The 26,816-nt window shown below is 40.8% G+C and overlaps 1 protein-coding gene across 2 annotated transcripts in view; it reads right to left on the bottom strand.

Moving 5' to 3' along the window:
* Positions 1 to 1,636: 1,636 nt before the first annotated feature.
* EPG5 (ectopic P-granules autophagy protein 5 homolog) overlaps positions 1,637 to 26,816 on the bottom strand; it is an 85,665-nt gene continuing 60,485 nt past the window's right edge. Inside the window, exons 31-44 of one of the 2 annotated variants that reach the window (XM_026649300.2) lie at positions 26,227 to 26,440; positions 25,160 to 25,314; positions 24,801 to 25,008; positions 23,886 to 23,961; positions 22,658 to 22,761; positions 19,466 to 19,641; positions 17,014 to 17,199; positions 11,909 to 12,118; positions 11,629 to 11,773; positions 9,915 to 10,157; positions 8,731 to 8,950; positions 7,110 to 7,325; positions 5,913 to 6,027; positions 1,637 to 4,055 (exon numbers count right to left, since the gene is read on the bottom strand). In XM_026649300.2, the coding sequence (XP_026505085.1) occupies positions 3,873 to 4,055; positions 5,913 to 6,027; positions 7,110 to 7,325; positions 8,731 to 8,950; positions 9,915 to 10,157; positions 11,629 to 11,773; positions 11,909 to 12,118; positions 17,014 to 17,199; positions 19,466 to 19,641; positions 22,658 to 22,761; positions 23,886 to 23,961; positions 24,801 to 25,008; positions 25,160 to 25,314; positions 26,227 to 26,440 (2,451 nt within the window). In that variant the 3' untranslated portion in view covers positions 1,637 to 3,872. Of the gene's footprint in view, positions 4,056 to 5,912; positions 6,028 to 7,109; positions 7,326 to 8,730; positions 8,951 to 9,914; positions 10,158 to 11,628; positions 11,774 to 11,908; positions 12,119 to 17,013; positions 17,200 to 18,173; positions 18,241 to 19,465; positions 19,642 to 22,657; positions 22,762 to 23,885; positions 23,962 to 24,800; positions 25,009 to 25,159; positions 25,315 to 26,226; positions 26,441 to 26,816 lie in introns of those variants that run through there. The other variant, XM_026649301.1, reaches the window with a different exon arrangement.

Consider the following 26,816-nt stretch of genomic DNA (forward strand, 5'->3'; position numbering starts at 1 on the left):
AAATCATGTCTTATAGTTATAGACTCAAAGAGCTCAATCTATTTATTTTAACAAAGAGGTTAAGGGGTGACTTGGATTACACTCTATCAATATCTACATGGGGAACAAATATTGAATAATGGGGCTCTTCAATCTAGCAGAGAAAGGTAAAACATGATCCAATGGCTGGAAGTTGAAGCTAGGCAAATTCAGACCAAAAATAAGGTATAAATTTTTCAGTGACAGCAATTAACCATTGGAACAATTTACCCAGGGTCAAGGTGGATTCTCCATCACTGGCAATTTTTAAATCAAGATTGGATGTTTTTCTAAAAGATCTGTGTGACATTACACCCTATATTCTCAGAGAAATATGCTTAGGATATGAATATGGCATAACTAAGAGGTATTTTATGCAAGGTGGGTCGTGAGATCATTGGAAAGGTTATGATTTACTGAATGTGATTATCCAATTTGTATGCACGTATCATTTCTGTATCTGAGGTTAGGAATATGGACTACATATCAGTTACAAAAGTGCTTGCGCCTGGGGAACGCCCACCAGACAGTAGGCAATCAGCCTGGATGGGCCATTAGGAAGGACAATAGGTCTCTGAAGATGCTAATCTCCCTCCTTCCTGAGACGTTTCTTGGGATGCTGCTTTAACACTGCAGGGTCAGATGATCATGTCACCTTGTACTGGACATCGTTTTGGACTTCTGGTATTTTTCCACTGGAAGGGGTTGGGGGTCAAACTGGGAAACAAGGGATTCCTGCCATATGCAAATTCTATTTACGGCTGGGGAGCGAGTTAATCTTGGCTCTTCTCCACTGCCTCCCCACCCAAGAAGGAAGACTGCTGAAAACACCTGAAGAAACAAAGAAAGGAAGATGGGGGGGAAGAAGGCAGGAGCTGAGCCCAGGCAAGAAAGGTCAGCCTGTGAAAAGTATACCTGCATAAAACAATATTTAGGGTGAGAAATTACTATTTGTAGCCAATTTCTTTAATGTATTAAGCCTAGTTTGCATGATTGTTTAATTTGCTCAGTAATCTGCTTTAATCTATTTGCTATCCCTTATAGTCACTTAAAAATCTACCTTTTGTAGTTCATAAACTTGTTTTTTTGTTTATTCTAAAACCCAGTTTGTGCAATTCTTAATTGGGGGGGGGAGGGGAAGGAGGAGAAGCTGAGCATATCTTCCTCCACATTGAGGAAGGAAGCGAATTTCATGAGTTTACGCTGTAGAGATCTCTCTACAGCGCAAGACAATATAATTTTGGGCTTACACTCCAGAGGGTGTGTGCACCTGTGAGCTGGCCAATTCCCCGAGCGGAGTCTTCCCACACAGAGCTGGCTGCAGACACTGTGTGATTCTACAGCTGGGTGTGTCCCTACCTGTGTATGCGCGTGCAGCAGGACACGGTGAGGGAGCCCAGGCTGGTGGAATAGGCAGGCTCAGTGGGACCTCAGTACATCAGTGGTACCCTGGAAGAGGGGTCCAACCTGTCACAATCTGCTCTAAGAATTCTAAGAGTTCTATGGATGGTGCTATACAGGAGGTCAGACTAGATGATCACAAAGTGTCCAACGCTGGAAGGGACCAATGACCTTCCCCTCCCAGCCTTCATTTTCTTAATAGAAATTAGGCTGCAGCCCAGCAGACCATTCACTTTATTGCAACGGACACCGTACAGTTCAAGTTTTCCAAAAGCCAGAAATATTGATACTTTAGGGATCAAAACTGCACAAATTAACTGTAAACAGCTTTTATTTACAAAATTGTAATACATATTACCATGAAGAAAAAGCAACATTCTTGCCATTCTCCTCCTGGGCCTCTCTTAGGACCTCTGCCAATCATATAACATGGTCGTGTAACGTGCACACAAGGAATAGAGTCAGGAAAGGCAACTAACCTAACCTGAAGACTTCAAACACCCAGACAATACCTTCATCTCCCAAGAACAATAAGTTACACACTGTGGGATAATATGGCTGCTTCTTGTGGCTCAATGGAATTATCAGGACCTTTACCAGGAGCTACTTGATTTTCATTTTTTTATTTCATATGGTCTTTGGAGGCCTAGTACATTATAAACTCACAATCTGTAAAAACTCAAAGGCTGACACAATGGCTTCTGTTTTAAAACCTGCATGTCAAATATATACATAAAAGTCTTGTGTTTTCACATTTTTTACACAACTGAGGCATAACATTACGTCTAATAAAAGTGCTAAAACCAGTGCCTTAAGCCTAAACGAAAAAAGCAGTAGAATTTATTTTTCCAGTTGCGAAGTTCCCAAAAGGGCCTGTTAAAAACATGCGGTAGTGATAGTTGGCTGATGCACAAAATGAAGAACGTAGCAAATATGGGCTGGTACATAGAGAACAAAACTGCAAGACCAATTGGAGAATGGGTGTTGTCTGAAGTCCCAACTGACATGGTTTGCATAATTTGGCAAGAAGAGAAAGGGAAATTACAAAACAAGTGAGTCACTCAGTAACTGGTTAGTTCTCTAACACAAACTATATTTAAGTGCAATACTGGTGAATGTGCTGATGATCAGTTATGGAAGAGGTTGTAGGTAGCACTTTTCCTTTATTGGTGACCAGAGCTAAGTGTTTTAAAATGTGAGCGTGTCCTAAACATAAAGGCACTGAGTAATGGATGGGGAAAAGATATCATGGTTCCTTCGCAAAAATCCTGAGGTATTCACAGACCACGGCAACGGAACTTTAAGGCCATTTGGAACACATCAGATCCTACGGAGGCAAATAAAATGGCCACAGAGCCATATAAACACAGCTGGGAAGACCTGTTCTCTGCTTTCTTATTAGATGTTCCTTTCATTAATGCACTCAAAGAAGGCAACAAAGATTATGATAATTAAACTGACAAATTTCCAGGCCCACGGTTCACACCTTGGTAACAGAATTTTAAGAAGAAATCACCAAATTAAACACAGAATCACTTCTCACAGTGTCATCTCCGATATCAAGATACCCAACTAGTGAGGAAGGAAAGCCACAGTAGTCTCCCTGCTGGTCAATTCAGCCCTAAAACAACCAGTCTCTTTCAGCAGCACCGAGGAATTGGTGAGTTAACATGAATACCAATGGCTATTTTCCCTTCTACATCTAGCAACTCAGTTCTTGACTTTATCTGTCTTTATAATAGAAGCAACATGGACATGAATGGTTCATTCTAGCAAACGATATGGAATCGGATTCAGTCACATCTGGAAGTTGGGAAAAATCTCAAGTGCTTAGTTAAAATTTCAGCTACTGCTTATAGGGGTGGGAAAAGATGTAAAAGGTCACATTCCACTGCAGAGGTCTGCGCAATCACAGAAAAGTTCAATTTTTAAAGAGACACTATATTCATGGATATAGTGAGTTTCCAAGTTTCAGATTAGGTAGGTAGATAACTTTTAGAGGTGCCATGGTTAAACAGTGGTCCAAAACTCTGCTTACACACAATCCTGATGTGTGGATTGGCCCAAGCAATGAAGTCTCAGAAGAAGAAAAAGGCACAAAGCAAAAAACCAACTGCTGTATATAAGACAAGGACAAGCTACATTCTCTCTCAAAGGATTCACATATCTAGTCTCAATTACTCTTTTAGATTGTGCTATACACGGGAAGCCATTCAAGTGTTTTCACCAGACAGAAATTGAGGGACTCCATTTAAAGCAGTAGGTTAAGAACTTAAAATACCCAAGAGAGTTAAAAGCATGCCTGTGGACATTTCCTACCCATGCTCCCCCTTTGATTCATTTTGATATAAAGTACAACTCTCCAAGTGAAAATTACTTGTGCAATAACAACTTTGAACGTAAACTGGAGAAAGCCAAGACTGTAAAAAGGTTTCTGGTGATCTCAGTGCTTGCTATCGTATAATGTCCAAGTAATGCACTTCTGGGTACAAAGTGTTCACAAGGAGAGCCAAGAGATTATTTCCATCTTGAAGACAATGATCTGGGTGCTTGATAAACTGGGATGCTTGGGAGAGCTGTTCCTGATACTCCATATATTGTTTGTTTGATGCCATAGATTCAAGGGTATTCAGTGCCTACAAACAGAAGGAAAAATTCAGTTAGCTAAGTATATTCTGTCCCTATTTTCTGCAGTTATAATTAATGGGTCAGACCATTAGCTGGTGTAAACAAATGTGATTCCATTTACTTAAATGGATCTATGTTGATTTACACTACTCGAGGATCTGACCCTACATCTACCTAGTGGTTTTATACAAATATTTGTATAACAAGCTCCCATGATCATGTAACATTCAACATCCACATTTTGTACAGCAGAGTATCAGCAGATTAGATTCACACTACATATACCAATGTTGTTCTCTCTCTCTATGGGTGATAGGAACAACTACCCTGTCTTAAGTTTCACTGTGGTTCTTTAATAGGCATATCATTTATATTTACATCAGGCACTAAACAGTTAACCTTAAGGGAAAACACACCAAATACAGCTCGTAGTACTCTTGCAATTCACTTCACAATGTTCTTATCAGTACCCATAATTTCCATATACGTATGTATATTGTTTCTGCCCAACACTGTCAGGTTAAAAATCGTATGTTAAAAAGAAATCCCTAACCTAAGTTAGCGATAACACCAGTGATTAATTAAAGCTGGAAGAATTCTGAATGAACCTCATTTACTTTTCACTCATACCAAAGAAGGAAAAGAGTAGTCCGCTTCGCTTTCACTTCTGATGAATTCCACTGTCAGGTGGAGCATACTGCTGCAATGTGTGGCTTGCAAACACTCTGCAAGAGGATGTTTTTCTGTTGTCTTAGCCATTTAAAGGTTTGTATTCACAAAACGTAAATGTTGGGCTAAACATAGCCTGAATATAACCCTTTACAGGGAATATATTAAAGTCAAGGCTGATATTTTTTCATCCCTTCTACCTGCTGTTGCTGGGTTCCAACATTCCTGAACTCAGCTATCGTGGACATGACAAAGTTGCATTGATTTGCCCAATGGAACAATTTTAAGCCAGTTAAGTTAAATTGGTACAAAAGGCTTCACAGACACTCTTATATGGATTTAAACCAGTCTTTTTTAGCTTAGACAATTAGGAATCAGTTAAACTGAAATAAGCCCCTCTGAAATAGAAATGAGAGAGAGCCCACACAGAGGTATGCACCAATTTAAAAATCACACTTTTAATTAAACCAGTGCATCTTGTCTATACAGGCGAGGCCTCAGAAGAACTTAACCCTTTCCTGTCCGCTTTTTACTGACACCTTTTGTATTCTGAAGTTATTGGAAAGGTTTATTTTTGATCCAAAGTTTAAGAAACACACAAATTACTGCAAATTGACGTTCCATTGGTAAAAGTGTTCAATCCTCTCCTTCGCCCCACTGCCAAAGAGTATATTTTCCAGTTCCTTCTGTTATCTAGTTTCCATTATTTCTCACTCAGTCTATTGAACTTACTATTTCACTGAAAGCCGTGTGTTAAGATTTATAATGTGACAAAATATTCCTGCCAAACAACATGGGTTGCTGTGCAACCAGCTTTGCCTATGCAACTCACTTTCCTGGCCTAGATCACCTCAAGTATCTTAGTCTTGCTCTCTCAAACACACACTAGCAGTCCTGCCAAGTTATAGCAAATAGTGCAGTAGTTTGTGATACCAACAAATGTTCCTCAAGTTACAAGGATAAGATCAACTAATTGCTTTTGAAATTCAGAATTTAGACCCAGATATAAAGAGGGGGAAAGCACTGAGGGCCAAATTAGGATGGACATTTCGCTCTCACTGAAATCAGGCATTTCAGAGGAGAAGGTAGGTTTAATATACATTGTTTGTAATGATTCCCAAGAGCCTCACACTGCAACTTGATTAGCCAATACAGAGACAGAGGATGCTCAGTGAAATCAATGGCTGACACACTACCTGCTGGGCTTTCTGTGAGAGCTGCAATTCTGAACCAGGCTTCAGACGGATTTGATTCTCCTGAGGAATCTGCACCGACAGGAAGGCTGACATACTGCGGGCAACCACGCGGAACCTTAAGTGTCAAGAGGAAGAGAGAAGTTGATGTAAAATTTAGATATTACTGAGCATCAGGATTAGACGTGCCAAAAATATCACCCTATTATTTCTTGCACTAAACCAGGTGAGGGATCTTTCTACCCCTCCCCCCCCCCTTTTTTTTTTAAATGTCCCTGACTTTTCACTAAAAAAATACCCTAAGGGAAGACTAATAGAGTGACACTGGGATTGATCTCCGGCAGCCACTCCAGCCCACTGCTGCTCCAGACCCGGGGGGCAGCTCCAGCAGCAGTGGGGCTGACCCAACCCCGGCTGCTGCTCCAGTGGCCCCAGGGCTGACAGCTGCTCCAGCCCTGCCCTGGAAGTAGTCATGGAGGTCCCAAAAAGTCACAGAATCCGTGACCTCTGTGACAGAATTGTATCCTTAGCCATTGGTTTCAATGGGGGTAGGATTTCACCCAAAAAAAACCACTCACATGCTTAAAGTTATGCTCGTGCTTAAGTGCTTTGCTGGATCAGGGCCAAACAAATATTTCTGGTTTGGATTACATTCCCTTTCATTTTTCAGTTGGATTTCTTTTTGTTCTCTTATTACCAAGCTCCCTATCCACCTCTTCAGGAAGGAAACTGCTTAACACGCAAACTTCGGTGTTTCTTTGAACCACTCTCATGTTTTCCAACACATACAGGATAATATAGGAAAGGCAGAGTGGAACATGAATATACACACGCTGGTAATGTAAGACATGCAAGACAGTTGACTGCTAGAGACAAGGTAAAAGAAAGCCAGGCAAGTATTCTCTTTGATGGATCTCTCTGCAAACATAACTAGAGATGGCACCAAACCAGAACTCCCAACTTCCCCTCTTTCCAGCACAAATTATGGGAAAGTTTACATTCAGATCTTAATGCGGTCCCAAACTCCATTGCTTCTCTAGAACAGGCCAAAACAAGAACACCCCCAAACCTTCAGGAACTTTGGATTCCTAACCCAACTTCAGAGCTTAGTTCCATCCATTCATAAAGTGTATAGGATTTGAGCAAGTATTTTCAAAATACGTGCTTTCTTAATCAGAGCGCTCCTTCCTAAATTCTTACCTGGGTGACAAAGGAGATTTCTTGCCTAGACCAATAACACCCAATATTCCGGACATCAACCTCTCCTCAGCCAGCTGATTCTGCCTGCCCTGTATTGAGAGCAATATCCGGATGACTGATTCAATCAGGATGGCGTCATTCTGCTCCGTTTGGAGTAAGGATAACTGCAGGGCTTTATGCCACCAAAGAAACAGCTTTGCCTCTTCCTTCACTGAGCTTTTGGTAGATGAAAGAACAATGCTTAGAAACTGATCTTCCTTCTCCTTCAACATCTCGTAAGCCTGTGGCACTGGGAAGTGTCCCTTTGCCCACCAGCCCAGTGAGGTGTTTAGTTGACAAGTTTGTGAAGGACATTTAGATATACTAGTTTCTATGCTGGAATAACTCCAATGAAGTAGAATTCCAGAAAGTATGGGCTTGATGTAGAAATTAAAGGGGGAGGTTCAAAGGCCAGTATTATGTAGAAGGTCAAACTAGACTATCCCAATGACTCCTTCAGCCCTTAAATGTATTAATAAATGGTATAAAACCTGGTATAACAGACTGGTGAGTCAGGCCCATTGTTCTTTGATCTTGGCTTTGTTTACAGGTATTTGATACTCTTGAGGAGCAGCAGATTTTGTTTTAACCATGATTTTAAAACTTTCCACTTTATTGTATAGCAGTGGAAACACTGAAGGCTTCTGCTGAGCAAAGCACACAGCACAAGTTCCTCTGTGGATATTTTTAAAGACTGTTTTAAAACCAAACGGCCTGAAGTCACACCCAAGGTTAATGAACTCAGATATTCCACAGAAAGCATCAGCACGAGAGATCTGCATCAGACTGTACTCCAATAACTTCTGTCCAGTCCTCCTACCACCAAAAAAACCACGCAGCAATCTTGGAGCATGCGTTTAGCATTGGAGAAGGTACCAAAACAGCCTTTTGCAGATTGCTGTCTTTCCCCACTTTGGCAATCAAGTGGATAGAGCTGGAGGGTACTACAGTCATCAGATGGCCAAGATATTTGAACTGCAAAAAGGAGAGCATGCATTCTCCTAGCAAGGCTTTTTAATCAAGAAAATTTTGCCCCTATTGCCACTGAAATGGAGAGACATTTACCAGCCAACAGATTTGCTACATTCTGGATAGAATTGTTGAGCAGCATGTAATACTTACTAGTGCATTATACACCAGCACTATTTGTATTTTAATAAATACTTAGTACTTACAGTACCATAGCACTTTACAGCTTCAAAGCTCTTTACTAACAACACTCAATTCTCACCACGCTCCTTCCTGTTTGGTTTACCTGTGTTTTACAGGGATGCAGGGACATCAAGACCTCCATTTTCAAAAAGTGCCCACCAATACTGGGTGCCTAGTTGGAAATACTCGGTCCTGAATTTTTCCCCCCAAAGTTGAGCATCCCACATTAGCTTCAGCACCTTATAAAAAAATCAGGCCCCTAGCATCTCCAATTGAACACTGAGAATGTACCATATTCCAAATTAGTAGATACCTGAAAATGTAGGCCAAGAGGACTTGCTCAAGAAACAGTGGCAGAGCTGGGATTAGAAAGCCTGGAGTATACTCCTATACCAGACCGAACGACTGTATTGAATCAAACTTTAAATACCTTGGATACACTTGCTCTAGCCATTTGCCAAGAGTTAGCAGCATTTTCATTTCATTGGTCAGAGTCTGCTCAGTGTTTAAACGCTGCAGCATGTAGACATAAAGGGTCAGGTAGCTTCCCAAGGATAAACATTCCTGCAGAAATTCTTCCATTGTGAGTTCAGGAACTTGAAGGGAGGCGAGTATAGGGCCCCAGCCTAAATCCTGGTTGAGAGGAAATTCTTAAAACAAAGTGAGAGAAGAGAATACAGAAAGGACGGGACGTGTTCGTTAAAACAGTTTTAGGACAGGGTAAAGCTTTAGACCTAACCTACTTGATTATGTTCCTTTAAATTAAATAATTCATACTTTGGCAGCTATTTTCCAAATCATCAGCTTGTCAGGGAATCATGGAGGTTAAAGATGGAAAAGACCTATTAGGCTATCTCCATGTAAGCAAGTACATTTGCAGGTATTACAGCAGTATTAATTTTATAAGTCCCAGTGACAGGACTTCAAACACCTCCCTTGGGTGGGCTAAAATCTTACAGAATTGACTGGGGCAGAAATAGATATATAGTTCCATAGACATCACTCCAAAAACCTACACAATTTGAGAGAGAACATGATCCTCTCTACAAGGTTTCTTATAACCATCCCACAGAATTCTACCAAACAACATACAATTTGTATTAAATTCGACAGGACTGTTTTTAAAAAGTTTTATAGAAAAACTATCCTTTTCTATTAAATTCCGTACGACTTTTCCATAAAAGGATGGACTAGAATAAATAGGAAGAGTCATTTAGGTCCCCTCAGCTAGAAAGAGAATAGCCATCAGGCAAAGCCAGACAGTATCAGAAAGTGATGTGTGGATGGAAACAATTCTAAGAAATCATTACATTAAGACTGTAAAACAGACAACCAAAGAAATTCAAAAATAAGCAACAACACTGTCCATAACCTACTTGACTCTGTATAGATATTACTGCAGATACACACACGAAGCACATTAAGTAACATCAACAACGTACTTCAGGAAAGACGGTCTGATTATGAAATTAAAACCAAGTTAAAGCTATTACTGAGTGGCCTGAGGCTACAAGGAGCTCCAACCTAGCAATAAATTAGTGGACATTTCAAGGGTGATCTTTAATGTTAGCTCAGAACTTGGCATAAGTGACAGAATGAGAGGTTCTCTCTTACCTTCATTAAAGTAAGCTGTAATACAAGCTTCCGTAGTCTCTGCCATATGTCTGACCGAGGCCAGGCTCTGGCATGCTGCTGTTAGCAGGGGCATCACTAGCAGGCCATGCACTTTGGTGTTGATCCAGTTTTGTAAACTACCCCGTAGCGACTCTGCTGTTGTGATGCTAGCATTATTCATCATCATCAGTGCTTCTGAAAAGAGACTACTGAGAGCCATATGACGAGTTTGCATATCCATATCTGAAAGTCAAACACAAAAATACCAGTAAGAATAAGTCAGGTGTGAAAATAAAAAATAAAGAAGGGAGGAGGGATGGTCCTGTGTTTAAGGCACTGGACTGGGACTCAGGAGATCTGGGTTCAATTCTTGTCACTGCAATAGTCTTCCTGTATGTCCTTGAAAAAGTCACTTATTCACTATGTGCCTCAGTTCTACATCTATAAAAAGTAGAGGATAATCCTTCCTAAGAATCCACTTTGTCTTGCCGAATTAGACACTTCAGGCAAGGCACTATAACGATTATTTGTACAGTGCCTCACACAACAGAGTCCTGATCTCAGCTGGGGCATCTAGGTGCTACTATTATTTAAGTGGGGGGGACAGGGGACATTTACTGGGCTCCCACTCAACACAACTTGGTTGTAAAATAAAGTTAATGAACAACTTATAGCTGTTTGATCACTTCAAATATGACCAGAGGAGTCCTAGAGATTTTAGCAGTCCCACAGCATTTCCCAAAATACTAGATTATCCAGATAACCTTGCCAGTCTAAGCATCTGAACCCCTTGCTTCATATTCAGACCCTGAATCTCTTTTCATAGTGCCTATTCTATTTCATAGGGACCCTTTAAATAGCAACCACTTCTAACAATTTTCTTTAAAGCAATTTAAACATGTCACTATAATGCTTAGTTCTTATAATCCTTATCTAAAGATAGCACTTTTCACAATTTAATTCAACAATTTACATTACTAAATGGAAATTAAGTATTTTAATACTATTTTTATAAACTGAACAACTAACTCGTTAATCCTCACAGCCCGCTGCAAGGAAGTATTACTGGCACCATAGTTCAAATGGTGAAACTGAGGCTAAGAAGTTAAATGACTTCCCCAAGGCCACAGCCACTTAGACCCGGCTGTAAAAAAAATTTACCAGACACCTAATGAACCAAAGGATGACAAGAAAAGAGAGAATTCCATCTGAGCAAGGACCTGGGGCAATGCTCTTGTGAGAAGTCCAGCCCTCCCCACCCCAGCTGCTGTGAAGTGGGAATGTGCTATCATTGGATGCTGCTAAGGGAGCTGCACCATTTTTCCCCCCCATCAGCTTCTAACTAGCAAGTGTTTGATAAATCTGATACATGACAACATGCTATTCAGCTGCTAAAAGGCGGGCTCTTCCACCACCCATTCCAAACCACCTACACCCAAGAACCTTCTTTCTTTGGGCTGATGAGTGTGAGAGGGCATTCTCTCCCCTTCAGCTGTGTGAGAGGGCATATGTGTTCTTCAAAACCAAGGTACTTTCCAAGGGACATTCATTACATAGTCAATAAATCCTCAGAGGTCCAAAGCCCATCTCAGAAATATCGCATGTATTTTAAATGCATGAAATAGTTCAAAAAAGTCTCTGTATCTGTAACTAGCCTAACTCTATAAATATGTCTTGACAACTGTAAAAAACATGGCATTTCCTTAGAACCAACCTGGAGGGTTAAAGATGACAATATCGTCTAAGAGCTTTGACATTTCTTGTTCCAGTACCGAAAGGGTTATTTTTCCATTTTGTTCCAGGGTGCTGAGAAACTGAACCACCTGGTGAATGTATGCTTGGCATTTTAGTGTTGCGTCCTATTAAAATTTAAAAAAGTTGGCACACTTAGCTCTATTCTCATGGTCCATATGACCACACAACACATCCCAACCTCAACAAGACAACTAGAAGATGATCAAGAACAGTCCAGAGGAACTGCCAATCATACTTACAAGATGCACATGACTATCGGAAGAAGCACCAAAGCCTGCCGAAACTTTTAAGAGTTTCACTATCAGTTCAGCTGCAGAATCCTTGGCTAGGATGATGGAAGGAGGATAGTGGCTTCTAAAGTAGCTGATGATGCTTTTATAAGATTCAATGCGCACAAGTTGCCATGGAAGAGAGCTGGTCTGTCCAAGGAGGTTAATCAGTGGCGATTCCTGAAGATTAAAAAAAAAAAAACAAATTCTCTTTTTATGAACAGTCACAATAGTAAATATTGGAAACTAATGGAGAGATCAATCCACAATGTTTAGATTAGAGATGCACAGAGTGTAATAAAAAACCTACCAAATAGCTGACTGCTAGCAGTGTGGCTTTAATAGTTCATTGTGCTAAAATAATACTCATTGCATTTGTATGTACTATTGGTATTGCAGTGGCATCTGACAGCCCCAATCAAAATTAGCAGATCAATGTGTTGGCACAATCTGATGGTCCTTGCCATAAACAGAGCTTCAATCTAAACACATAGGAAAGCGTAAGAGGGCAAACGGAGAAACAGAGACATGACCTGACTTCCATAAGGTCACACTGGTCAGGTAACATATGTCAGTGGCCGAGGTGGGAACAGAACCCAAGTGTCCCATCATTTGGTCCAGTGCTTTATCCACTACACTATGATACCTCCAATTCTCACACACACACACTCTTCATCTCAACTTCTTTCCCTCCTCACATCTAAGGAGTTCCAAAAACATTCCACTACAAGAAAGCTGCAGCCACAAAGGTTCTCCTAATACACTGGAACTTAACCAAGTTAGTTCATTGTGAATTTACTTATAAAACAGAATGATTGAATATTCCTATGTTTCTCAATTGCAGTTAACTCGGTAAAATCGAGTACCCTAATGACCTGGAAATAACCCAAATGAAATCAGATTGACAAGAATGTTACAATTATAATTTTAATAAAGATATAACAATTCAGCCACGCTGGGTCCATTTTAGGACACTCTCAGGAAAAAAGGACTCAAATCAGAACTTGTCATTCAGGTAAAGAAGTCACAGGAACGTTCTAAGGGAAGAAAAGAGTTAAGATGCTAATGAACCTCGCTCTAAAGTGTTGTACACCAAGCCCCCTGGAGGTAGGGGAAAAATCTTTTTGGGTGGCTCACACATTATACACAAGTGTATCTTTAGAAGTTTAAGGAAGATCTTTGAAATGACAAAATATCTAGAAGGTCACTGAAAGGAGTGGAAGGTTTCAGAGTAGCAGCCGTGTTAGTCTGTATCCGCAAAAAGAACAGGAGTACTTGTGGCACCTTAGAGACTAACGAATTTATTTGAGCATAAGCTTTCGTGGGGGTACAGCCCACTTCATCAGATGCATAGAATGGAACATATAGTAAGAAGATATACAGACATACAGAGAACATGAAAAGGTGGAAGTTGCCATACCAACTCTAAGAGGCCATCTGTTTGGAAAGGAAGATGATGTCTGTCTGTATCTGTACGAGTTTTTTCATGAAGTTGATGGATTTCCACTCCATACAGCTAAATTTAGTGCCTTGCATAATGACAGGTTTCAGAGTAGCAGCCATGTTAGTCTGTACCCGCAAAAAGAACAGGAGTACTTGTGGAAAGGAGTGTGTCGCCTGGGATACTGAACTCCAGTCATTTGAATAAGTTGGAAAATACAATGGCGATTGCGGATTAGAGGCTAGGATGGAGAACTACATCATACCTCCTTCAAACACAATGCATCAAAGGAACTGAAACAGAAGCTGATTATTATTGTTAATAATTTAGGAGCCCCTGTCATGGACCAGCACCCTATTGTGCTAGGCTCTGTGCAAACAAAGAATTTTTGGGAGACTCACCATGCCACCACAGGGGGAATTTGGGACCTATGAAGTGAGCCATAGCTAATTTTATGTAAACTTTACTGATTTCCATCTTTGACCTTTGTAATGAATCTTTAAAACCCACTTTTGCTAAATGCTTCTCTTTGTGTTTAATGCATTTATTCTCTCTATTGAACAAATATTTAAATGCAACCATAAAGTGGAACTCAGGTGCTGTCCGAGACTAGGATACCTCCATCCACACCGGGGGGGGGGGGGGGTGTTTACAAGTGGAATAAACTCAGCCAGAGGCAGCTGGTTATAAAAATGTGCAGATTGTGCTGCAATCTCTGCCCAGTGAGGAGTCACAGCCAATGTCAAGCTGGCATAGAGATGAATCAGGCCTTAGGAATGCTACATCACCCTGACCTGCTGCTATAGTTACATAGCATCTCCATGTGTACGTTCAGAAGGGAAGGGAGAGTTTTATGTTAAGAAATAAATGTTTGTAGAAGCAGCTATATGGCTGAGGCTATAAATAATATTCCAGAAATGTAAAGAATGCTGATGACTGATTCAATTTGCTTATATCATGCAATAAAAGTACAGAATCAGAGTGTATTTGGGTGTAACAGGATGATAGATGTTTCCATGTGGATTGTTTTATGCTCCTTGGCAATTATGTCAGGGTTCCTGCACCAAGTTTTATTGTTTTCCAGTTTTGAACAGCCCTAGGTCAACCGGGGATAGATACAGATGTGGGCTGCATTAGGACCAGCAGCAGTTCAAGCTAATTGTACTTAAATATCATACAGGAAAATGAAAAGAGCTCCTATAGATTTTTATATGGGGGAGAAGGGTAGCCTCTCTACCCTTCATGGCTGTTGGGGAAGAATCACCTGGAAGAGTGAGATAAAGACTCAGTGGTGGGGACAAGCGTGTTTATTTGGTTTTTTACAACCCCTAAAAAGTCACTGGAGGCTCAGTTGCAGCTAGATCACTGCTTCTTACAACCACTTCCTATGATAGAACAACTTCCACTTAAGCAATAAACAAAATATTACTACACACTAAAATCTCTTAGCCCTCCCTGCAGTACAGCTGTTTATTACATTTAAGAGTAGCACACTTCTGCTTGAGAGAATACAGCAGCCTGCCTCCTTGTAGAGGGCTGACTCCTCATTAGAAAGGCTTGGAACCAGATATATCTATCTGGATTCATCGAACATGTCTCCCGTCTCCCTCAAGCTCTGGACGCATATACACCTCTACCTCGATATAACGCGACTCGATATAACATGAATTCGGAAATAATGCGGTAAAGCAGTGCTCCGGGGGGGCGGGGCTGCGCACTCCAGTGGATCAAAGCAAGTTCGATACAACGCGGTTTCACCTATAACGCAATATGATTTTTTGGCTCCTGAGGACAGCGTTATATCAGGGTAGAGGTGTACATTAAAAACTGTAAAATTCAATTCACAGAGAGGTCATCATGTCACATTCACACAACACAGTATAAAAGTCCAGTCTGAATTAAACTGAAACAACATAGCTAAGGGTATTTTCAGTCCTTATTCTCACAGAAAGGCCCAGTGAAATGTTCTTATTTACAAAGGCCATGGGGATCAGGGTGAAGCAATAATTTTATTAATCCACCAGGGTAAATCAGGCTCCTCACATGAAGATGTCCCACTGTGGGCACTAGAAAGCTACCTCAAAAGAGAGAGATGGTCCAGTGTTTAGAACACTACGCTGGGACTTGGGTAACCTGGCTATAAGTCCCTGTTCCACTAAACACTTCCTGTATGATCTTTGTGCCTCAGTTGCTCATCTGTAAAATGGGGATTATAGCACTTCCCTGCGTGTTGAGAGGATAAATACAGTACAGTGGTGAGATGCTTAGATATGCTAAAGGGAACCAGATATGTTGTGACCAGACGAGATGCCAGCTGAGGTCAGAGCCAGGTCAATTCACTTGTGTATTAGCATAGATCAAAGCGATTGTTAAATGTCTGAATGTATTGGGTGTTTAAACATAATGAAAATGAATGGGTCATTACTTGCATAGTTTTCAATCATTTGTGTCCAGTTATAATGTTATGGCAAACATTTACATAACAAATACACCTGTAACTAAAGCTATGTGAAATGCAAATGAAGAGCTTTATCAGTAAAAAGGCTAATTTCAAAGCACATGGTCAGTGTGTGTGATGACCTGAGGTCAAATAGACACAAAATGCATTCCTCACTGCCAGACATCAAAGGAAAAGCCCACGCTGGGTAGCGTCACTGTCAATTGTTGTCTGTGAGAAGAAGCTGTAAGTCTGGATTCAAGGAAAGCGCCTTCATCTCTGGACTGTTTGGACTCTTACAGGGAAGTGTACCAGATGCAAAAGTAGAGATCCCCAGAAATCATCTGGGTACCCTGAAAAGATTTTCGGGGAAACTGGCAGTTTATTACATCACTGCCACCATTTGGAATTACTCACCTGTACTTATATTTTACCTGTTTTAACCTTTCAATAAAAGTGTGCTTAGTTTACTATAGAAATTGGCTACCAGCATTGTCTTTGGTGTAAGATCTAGAGTACCAGTTGATCTGGGCTAAGTGACTGGTCCTTTGGGACTGGGAGCAACCTGATGTGGTGTGATTTTTGGCCTGAGCGACCTTTTATCACAAAGTTCAGTTTGTCTGGGAGGCAAGACACACTGGACAGTCTGAAGAGACTGTCTGTGACTCCAGGGTAAGACTAGTGTCGTGATCCAGGAGTTCCCATTTGTCAGTGGGTTGTGGTGAAATCTAATTATAGAAAACACCAGCAGATTGGGCAGTCTGTCCTGTTTTTTGACAGTTTGCCCTGAGGCGGGCACTCACAGTTGAGAGCCACTCCAGACAACGTGACATACATATCTAAGATAGACAGACCCAATGGATCCAGGTTTGGACACAGTTCAAGGAATTTCTTTTACCAGTGTGCTGCAGCTCAGGCAGGGTTTAGATATGGTACACTTGCTTGCTTGGTAATGGCAATTAACAGAGATTAATGGATGCAAGGTATATTTCCGTAAACCTGATAGACCACTCTGTCAGCCTATCAGACACACAGTCTGGCCTCAACCATGAATATGGTGGCTTCCAATTGCCATCTCCCCATATGTCATCTGCATAGGTCCCCGTAGCACATAAACAAAGCTTAGAATGCTAAGATGTCTAAGTTTGTGACAAACCCAAGGCAATCTGATCCATCTCTGAACCTTTTCAAAATTACCTCTTTGCTTATAAGCTGCTCCTCCTTTGCCAACAGAACCACCATACAGAGCAAGCAGACAATCATACTGTGCGTTTCAGGACGGGGCTTGGGATTCCAGGCATCAGACAGGACGCTGACCCAGTTTACGTCACATAAAACAGAACCCAAGAAAATGAAACAACTCTTCGGGCTGCCTCTTTCAACCTAGGAGAAAACAGACAGGCACCTTTATTTTATTTATTTAGATTTAAATAACTCAAAAGACACTGTCCGTAGCTTTAGGCACCCTAGCATCATTAATAAAGCAATTCAATCTCCGCACCTTTAAATAAGCCATTCAACAGGACCTCAAGTCAGCCAGTCATCTACAAGAATTCCCTTCTACCCCTTCATCATCAAGGAAGTATAACCCTCAGCCCTCCCAAAACCCCAGTCAAAGAAATGTCTTTTGCAGTATGTCCAGAAGGCCACCAAATTCAGACTATTTCAAATGCAGAGGCAATATTCAGGCTATTGTGGACTTTCAGTTGCAAAATTGCAACTGGATTTTCTCTCTTTGGGGAAGATCAAAAAATTCTGTAACAATTTTAGACGTGCAGGGACAATGCAACACCGACAGGAAGGCAGTAAAGGCCTTGGAAGAAAGATTCTGGAGTTCCAACACTATCTGTAATACAATTTTAGGGTGCAAATCAGAAGCAGTCAACTAGAAAATGGAAGTATGGTGATCATCATTTTAGTTAGCATAAAATTGGTTTATAATCCACTGATTGATACTTCACACATTGTCTATATATTGATACTTATTTTCCAAAGTCATGTTAATTATGCATTATAAACCCAAAGTGCTCGAGAGTCAACTTTTGGGGAAACGTTCAGTACATTACCAAAACGAACACTAATTTGATTAATATTCTTTCTCAAGTTCATGACTTGTCTAGAAATTCATTTATAAGCTGTCCTCGATGCAAATGCCTGAAAGCCTAAAGCCAAGCTGACAAAATCATTCTTAGAAAGTTTAATACCTCACTGCATGGTGACAATGGCTAGGCAGCTGGTATGGTGTGGCCACTGCCCATCATGCTGCCCAGCTGCCCATGTGCTCCCTGTCTTTCTGTTGTATCCTCCCATTGTCTCGTGTCTTGTAGGTAGAATGTAAGCTTGTTCTGTGTTTGTACAATGCCTAGCACGATGAGGCCCTGGTTCATGAGTAGGACTTATTATTTATTTGCATTGTGGTAGTGCCTATATTAAAGGAAAGGAAGTGATTCAGTGGCTGGAGCACTAGCCTGGGCCATGGGAGAACTGGGCTCAATTGCTGATCCACCACGCACATCCTGTGTCATCTTGTGCAAGTCACTACGTTTTCCAGTTTCTCACCTGTAAAATGGGGATAATAGCACTGCCCTACCTCACAAGGAGGTTGAGGATAAGAACATAAGAAAGGCCATACTGGGTCAGACCAAAGGTCCATCTAGCCCAGTATCCTGTATTCCAACAGTGGCCAATGCCAGGTGCCCCAGGGGGAATGAACAGAACAGGTAATCAACAAGTGATACATCCCCTGTCGCCATTTCCAGCTTCCAGCAAACAGAAGCTAGGGACACCATTCCTGCCCATCCTGGCTAATAGCCATTGATGGACCTACCCTCCATGAACTTATATAGTTCTTTTTTGAACCCTGTTATAGTCTTGGCCTTCACAACATCTTCTGGCAAGGAGTTCCACAGGTAGACTGTGCATTGTGTGAAAAAATATTTCTGTTTGTTTTAAACCTGCTGCCTATTAATTTCATTTGGTGATGCCTAGTTCTTGTGTTATGAGAAGGAGTAAATAACACTTCCTTATTTACTTTCTCCACATCAGTCATGATTTTATAGACCTCTATCATAGCCCCCCTTAGTCGTCTCTTTTCCAAGCTGAAAAGTCCCAGTCTTATTAATCTCTCCTCATATGGCAGCTGTTCCATATCCCTAATCATTTTTGTTGCCCTTTTCTGAACCTTTTCTCATTCCAATAATCTCTTTTGAGATGGGGAGACCACATCTGCATGCAATATTCAAGATGTGGGCGCATCATGGATTTATATAGAGGCAATATGATATTTTCTTTGTCTTATTACCTATCCTTTTCTTAATGATTCCAAACAGTCTGTTTGCTTTTTTGACTGCCGCTGCACATTGAGTGGATGTTTTCAGACTCCGATGCTCAGATACCATAAGCTCAGATAGTACCACTGAGGGCCATACATCAATGTAACTGAATCCCACAGTAGTAGTATCGTACTGATAAATTATTATAGTACTAATAATTATAAATAATATATTGTAATAGCAACCCTCAGATTCTGCAATAAACCTAATTGATGTACTCTTTGGCTAAATAAACTGAAACAGGCATCCATTTAATTTCAAAGACGGAATTAACTAAAGTATAAATGGTTTTATTTCAATACGCATTAGGTGCTTACTTTAAAGAATTCTTCCATGAGCATCTGATCTGGGTGCATCTCTCTCCATGGAAGTCTGCTGAATTCAGCATGGAAAGTATAGAGAATGAATTCTGGCATTTTGGGGGCTGTGCATGAGTCACAATAATGCATCAGATGTAACCAGAGAGCCCCACGGTGGCCTGGCAACAACTTATCTAGATTAAAAGGAAACAGCCCATTTAAAACACAACTCCAGGGAAACCAAGCCAAACACGGACAAATCTGAGTATAAAGGGGGGACACACTCACTACAAGTTCTTCCATGGACAGAACATTCAAAGAACAAGGACATTTTCTAAGCTTTGTTTGTTTCAATCTATAACTCAAGCGCTTCTTCTACTGAACATCGCTCACTCTGAAAAAGTTAATTGGACAATAAGAGTTGTAATCAGGGATCCTAGAAATCCGTTTGCCACGGAAAAACGTGGAATTTGCATTTTTAAAGAGAATCTTTAGTTTTTACATTTTGTGAACAAATAAAACCATATTAACTAAATTTTACTGAAAGTACCAGTGTCACTTATTCAATGCGCACAACCTCCCCCTCTTGTGGTTGATTTCTGAATGCGCTTTAAGTTTACCTAGCTAAACATACTCCAATAAACTGCTTCAGGCGTAGAGAGGTTACTCAATGGCATGTAGGGATTTGTGTTTTAATGCATCTCAAATTTCACTTCAGCCTCCAGATGTGAGTAATTAAAGTTTTGAAAAAATGCCCAAAACTTTAGAAAAATCACCCCTTAAGACCATGTCACTGAGTTTGGCAAGGAGGAATTTCATGTTGATGGTAATGTGTTGTTCTGCACTGCATGCAGCAAGGCTGTAGATTACATTCGAAGGCAGAAAGTGGTAGAACACATGGAAAGCGCTAAACTGAATGAAAAGAAACAAAAACAAGAGGCTGAAACAGCAGGGCCATCCACAACAGTAAAGAAACAATGCACCGTGCGTGGATCATGCCAAAGTTTTACAACTGTAAATAGATCAATAAAACATTGTATTCAACTGATACCTATATATATTGTGGCTAGGGAAACTAAAGTTCAGCATTCATTTTAATCGCAGAAAAACACAGATTTTTATGTTTTTCTTATCAGAAAACTTTGGGGTTTTTATCATGGAAAACTAGGATCCCTGTTTATAATCCACTTCTTTCTGTAAGTAGTGAACTGGTTCTGTGCATCCTTTCAAAACTGTTAAAGAATTTGACAGGTTTCAGAGTGGTAGCCGTGTTAGTCTGTATCCCCAAAAAGAACAGGAGTACTTTTGGCACCTTAGAGACTAACAAATTTATTTGAGCATAAACTTTCGTGGGCTACAGCCCACTTCATCAGATGGATAGAATGGAACTTATAGTAAGAAGATATACATACATACAGAGAACATGAAAAGGTGGAAGTAGCCATACCAACTGTAAGAGGCTAATTAATTAAGATAAGCTATTATCAGCAGAAGAAAAGAAAAAAAAAACTTTTGTAGTGATAATCAAAATGGCCCATTTTAGACAGTTGACAAGGTGTGAGGATACTTAACATGGGGAAATAGATTCAATATGACATATCGAATCTATTTCCCCATGTTAAGTATCCTCACACCTTGTCAACTGTCTAAAATGAGCCATATTGATTACCACTATAAGTTTTTTCCCCCCTCCTACTGATAATAGCTCATCTTAATTAATTAGCCTCTTACAGTTGGTATGGCTACTTCCACCTTTTCATGTTCTCTGTATGTGTGTGTGTATATATATATATATATATATATATACACATACATATACACACACACACACACATACACACATCTATCTATCTATCTATCTTCTTACTAGAAGTTCCATTCTGTGCATCTGATGAAGTGGGCTGTAGCCCACGAAAGCTTATGCTTATGCTCAAATAAATTTGTTAGTCTCTAAGGTGCCACAAGTACTCCTGTTCTTTTTAAAGAATTTGGAAACTGTCAACATATTTTTCTTTCATTTCTACTGTCACCAGTCTGAATTCAGCTCAGCCACCCCAAGTTATTACCGTGTGGTGCCTGTTTAGTGGCCTATGTAATATGAATTAGTGGTGACAGTTCCATTGCTGGTGGACAAGCATTTACATGTATATAAAAACCACCATGACAAATGGCAACATTGTTTGCAATCGCAACAGCCACATCTAAGAATGGATGAGCCTGGAGATTAGGTTGTCCCTCCCGGTTAGGGGTTGAGACACATTAGCAGGCTAATGACAGGAAGGTTACAGTCTGGGCAGTAGCAGTACATGTGCGCTGTTGACAAATGGAGGAGGTGAGTATTCAGGACAGTCAGTCAGGCACCCTCCATCAGCAGTAGTTACACACGAAGTTTTGAAATAAACAAAACCCCTATTTTGCCTAGAGCTGTTGCCATCTCTTCCTTGGCTGTGTAATGGGGATATCCTTGTAAAATACCACGGCATTACAGTTCACGCCCAGCAGCACTCGTATGCATGTGCCCAGTGGCCATGGCCCACACCCAAGACCTCTCTCACCCCCAATGGCTTTCCCGGAATCCTAGAACATGAAAGATTAATTGCTCAAACACTGCCCAAAGCCCTTCTCACTCCCAGCCCTCAACTAATGACAACACCCAGTTCACTACCCTGTTAATCCTCTTGCTTTACCACTTTTATGACATGTTGCCCATGAACCACTCCACTAATGCTGAACCCTCCCAATTCTCAGATGAGTAATGAACATTTCAGAAAACTGATCTGGGCACTGCAACACCTCGAGTGCCCTCTACTGGGGGGTTCAAGAATGCACAAATATCTGTTTGAGAATATCTCCTAATGATTCAGGACCAAGACAGGAAGTTCTTCAAACTGCATCTGCCATTGGAACCAGAAATATTTGAGGTTGGTTTTAAATCTCCCTCTCCTCCTCTCCAGGCCCTTTGCCTGAACTTTTTGCTTTGCTCTCTCTAACATTTCTAAAAATCTACGCTTCCTATTTGTCCGTGCCACCAAAACCCTTTTCATTTCATGAATGAGTTAGAGGACAGTGCTTATAACAGAAAGACAGACATAAGCTTGGCTAGAAATTCATACCCACCAAACACATCCACCAAAAACACTGTTTGAGCTGCTAGGGCAGAAAGTGCAACTGGATAGAAACAACAAGAGCATAAATCTGGACTTCACCCACCTGTAAAGGTTTGGTGTAAAACCAATATGCAATCTGTGAACAACTGTACCATACTTGAGGCTACAGGAGTGTCACTCTCCAACCAGGGGTAGCATTGCTGTTTACTTCAAAACACAAACAATGAAGTTGTGTCACTGCATTTATCAAGCCATTATAGGTAATAAACATTTATGTAATTCAGAAATATCTGCACAAGCCACCCTACCTTGTCTCTGGATGGGAATATTACAGGTGTGCGCACTCCATTCAGACTCAACCATTTACATTCACTGTTCCTTGCTTGGAACAGGTACACATTATGGGACTGTAGTAAAGCGACCCTTGAGGTCAACAGTATTATCTAGTTACCTGAGCCAACATTCCCAGATCTCTTTCACATGTGCCAAGCTACAGAATATGCCAGCAATAGTCAACTTTTCAATTATATGCGGGAGATACATTCACAGCTAAAGAAGACTGGGGGTTTAAAGGGAAACCGCACCTAATTTGCTAACATGAGAACTGTTTCCCCAAGTGAAAACACACATCCCACAGCAGGTATAATGCTAGGGCAGACTCATGCTGAAAAGTAACATGGAAGACATGAGTATTATGGAAGCTGAAGGGAGGAATCTGGAAGCCACTTTTTTAATCTGTGTCCAGTACTAATTGCCAGCATCCATATTTTTCTTTTTATCATCTATGGTTCCACACCAGTGTTGGTGAAGTGTACAAGGTCCAGAAAGGACTGTCCTGCTATGGCAAGATATTTTTTGTCCTGACAGTAGCAAGTTATTAGCGCCCAGTACTGACCCTGGTGCCTCAGCCTGGCAGTACTACTTTTCCATTGGTCCAAGACTGAATGAAGCAAGTGTAGGACAGGGATTAAGGTAATTCATTTACTGTGTGTTGTTTTTTTTAAAAATACACTTCTGATAAGCTAGGTGCCTTTTCAGGTTTTATCTGAAACTCAAGTCAAACACAACACTGACTGGAATGAGTGAGAGGACTCTGACCAAGTAATTTTCTTAGTGAAGTGCAATTCCTTAAAAAAATTAAGATAAAAAACAGTGTTCTAATGAGTTCATTGATTAGTTCCACAATTGATCAATGACATGACTTTAAATTATAAACAGGCTTGCTGGTTAAACAGAGGATTATAATGAAACCATTACTTTAAAAAAATACCCTTTTGTTTAATAGCAACAGTTCATGTAATTATGAAAAATTAAATTGCATTAGTGTTTACCTGGCATCATCTTTATTTAAAACCAGAATCCATGGTTTAAAGAGCTCAGTGATGGTTGAATGCAAGGACTGCACCACTAAAAAAAAACAAAACAGCTTTGTTACTCAAGTATAACTTGTAGCAATCAAATTACACACAGCCACCAAACCTGGATAAAAGATCTTAACCTCTTCCTTCAAAAGAAGCACAAACCAGACAATCATGGACAAATGAAGATTAGAAATAAATTAATACTTTATATTTCCCAATAGCTTCACAAACATTACCTCATTAAATCTCACAACCCCTATCAGGTAAATATTAACATGATTTTTATAAACTGAATCACCAGAGTGAAGGGACTTGCTAAAGGCAAAAAGGGTCTGTGTCAGAACTGAGTTTAGTTCCCACTCCTGTGTTCAAATCACAATGCCACACTTCTTTCTCTGAAAACAGTGGAAGCAGCACATATACATCTGAAGAGAATCTGGCACCAGGACACACAACTCTCAGCAGTAAATCTAGATTTCTCCCATCACCATAGAGGGAAGAAGTTATACAGCATGCCTGCAAGGTGAAGTACTAAAGACAAAGTGTTCCCACAATATCCTGCCCTGTTTTTTTTTAAATGCCAAATACAGATCAACCTGAAGTTCCTGAACTCTGGATAAGAGCGGGTTGATTATGTTCCCTGGGTTCACTGACTGCAGCTCCTGATAACTGGGCTCATATGGAGCCTCAGCTCTGGGGAGATCCTAAACTCCTTAGAAGTTAAGCTAAATGATTTCACAGCTCATAAGCAACAGCTGAGATCTTTATAAGGCTGGGCCCCCTTCTGTATTTGCAAGCGCAAAGGTCTTCAATAGGAGATCTTAACCCACTAGATTGTGGATATTCAACTTCTCTCTTTAAATAATTTGCTTTTATGCACATTACCTGCTAGAATTCTGCTGCTGCCAACTGGTTCCTGTGCTAAACTGACCACCTCAGAATCAATAAGCCGTTTCACGAGGTACTCCAGCAACGTCTTCACTTCAGTCATGTAGGGACTCCACTTTGAAAACAGGCCAAAGCTCCTGAAATCCAGTGAAGCTAACCGTAGCTTGCAGAAAGACTTGCAAAGCCATTCTATTGTCTCTGTGACCTGCAGAGAGTGGAGAGCTCTGAATCAACCAAGGAGGATACAAATTCGGGGGGGGGAAAGTGTTACAGAGCTATGTGGCTGTTCAATGGTGGATACCGATTTCAGCTGAGAATTACAGTAAACTTAAGTGATCAGCTAGAAAGCTTCCCACCTGTTCTGCAGACAGAAGGATTTTTGCAGAGTTTCGCAGTACTGGACTTTTAGTGGCGTCACCCTTGCTCCTTCGTTCAGTTTCTGAGGTACAGCAACCCAAAGTTTTAAGCAATGCCTTCCAACAGTCAGGGCTAAGGAGCTGCTCTGAAGAACCTTAGGACAAAAAGAATGGGGGTTGTGTTTTTTATTTAGGAAAAGTACATTAAAATCATAATGATAACTTTAATTCCTCTTTCCTAATATTAGCCATAGGAGCCTGCCATTAGATTGACATGTATAGCCGATGACAAAACTATGTGAGAGATGGTGGCTTGAATCTTAGGATATTAAAGCTATTCCCCAGATGTGGATATTTTAATGTTCAGATTTAGTGTTATTTTTATTACAGCTTACAGGGCCTCAACTAAGATCAAGGCCCCGCTGCAGTAGGGGCACTATGCAGACATAGCATGAGACAGATAATGCCTCCAAGAGTTTACAACCTAACAAACAAGACAACGGGTGAAAGAAAAGGAGTATTGTAACCCCATTTTACAGATGGGGGAATTGAGGAATAGCGAAATCAAGGAATTCCCCCAGTCACACTGGACATGTGTGGCAAAGCTGAGAATCAAACCCAGGGTTCCAAAATTCCAGTGTTTTAACTGCCAAGGCTAGTCAAAAGTGTCTCAAAAATATGTTGTAACATGACTGATGGCAAAATGGCTCATTGATATGAGACACTCCAGCTTTGCCAGTGAGAGAAAGCTGAGCTCTACACCTCCCTGCAGCAATGCAGGCTGAAAATCTATCACCCCAGATCTGTGGATCTTGATATGAAGAAAAATGTAGCTTTTTAGTACAGCTAACATACAATTAGCAGAAAATATACACACAATTCTGTATTTACTAAACTGTGACAACTTTGAAATCATACTGTATTTGTGGTGGTTTAACTGTATTGCAATCCCTCTCCATACCCCAGTCCAAATTTTAGGAGTTTAAATATTGAAGCAGTCTAGTACAGTTCAATGTAGTTATTTTAAAATTAATCTGAGGCTTGCCCTGGTTGACTCAGATACTCACTTTGCATGAGCAGTCTTAGAAAGTCACTGTAATGGTCAGGGAACTGGTACTGAAGGAGATATGTCCAGTGCTTGCAGAAAATATTAAATGGCATCAAAATGTCTTCTTCAGGCTCAAGGCCACAGGCGCTGAGTGCCAAGTGAATGGACTCCAGAAGCCGGGTACGTTCAGACAGAGGAGGCTTAGTGAGGTTTAGCCATTGTGGGAGGTCAAACTAAAACAGAAGAGAGGCAGTGTTTGTTCAAGAAAGCTCTATGTTAAAAATAGAGTTAATTGAAGAGCTGAATTTTAAGAATAAAGGACTTGCTGGGACAGAAAAAGGATATTTTTGTTTCAAGATAGGCCAGGAAAGAAGGGGATGGCTGCATGGCTCATAAGTTTGAAAATGGGGACAGCGTCTGTCTAACCTCTAGGTCAGGGGTCGGCAACCTCTGGCACGCGGCTCACCAGGGTAAGCACCCTGGCGGGCCGGGCCAGTTTATTTACCTGCTGACGCAGCAGGTTCGGCCGATCGCGGCCCCCACTGGCCATGGTTCGCCGTCCCGGGCCAATGGGGGCGGCGGGAAGCTGCGGCCAGCACATCCCTCGCC

The sequence above is a fragment of the Terrapene carolina genome, unplaced genomic scaffold, assembly GCF_002925995.2.
Source record: "Terrapene carolina triunguis isolate 2854851 unplaced genomic scaffold, T_m_triunguis-2.0 Scaffold69, whole genome shotgun sequence".
Taxonomy (NCBI): domain Eukaryota; kingdom Metazoa; phylum Chordata; order Testudines; family Emydidae; genus Terrapene; species Terrapene triunguis.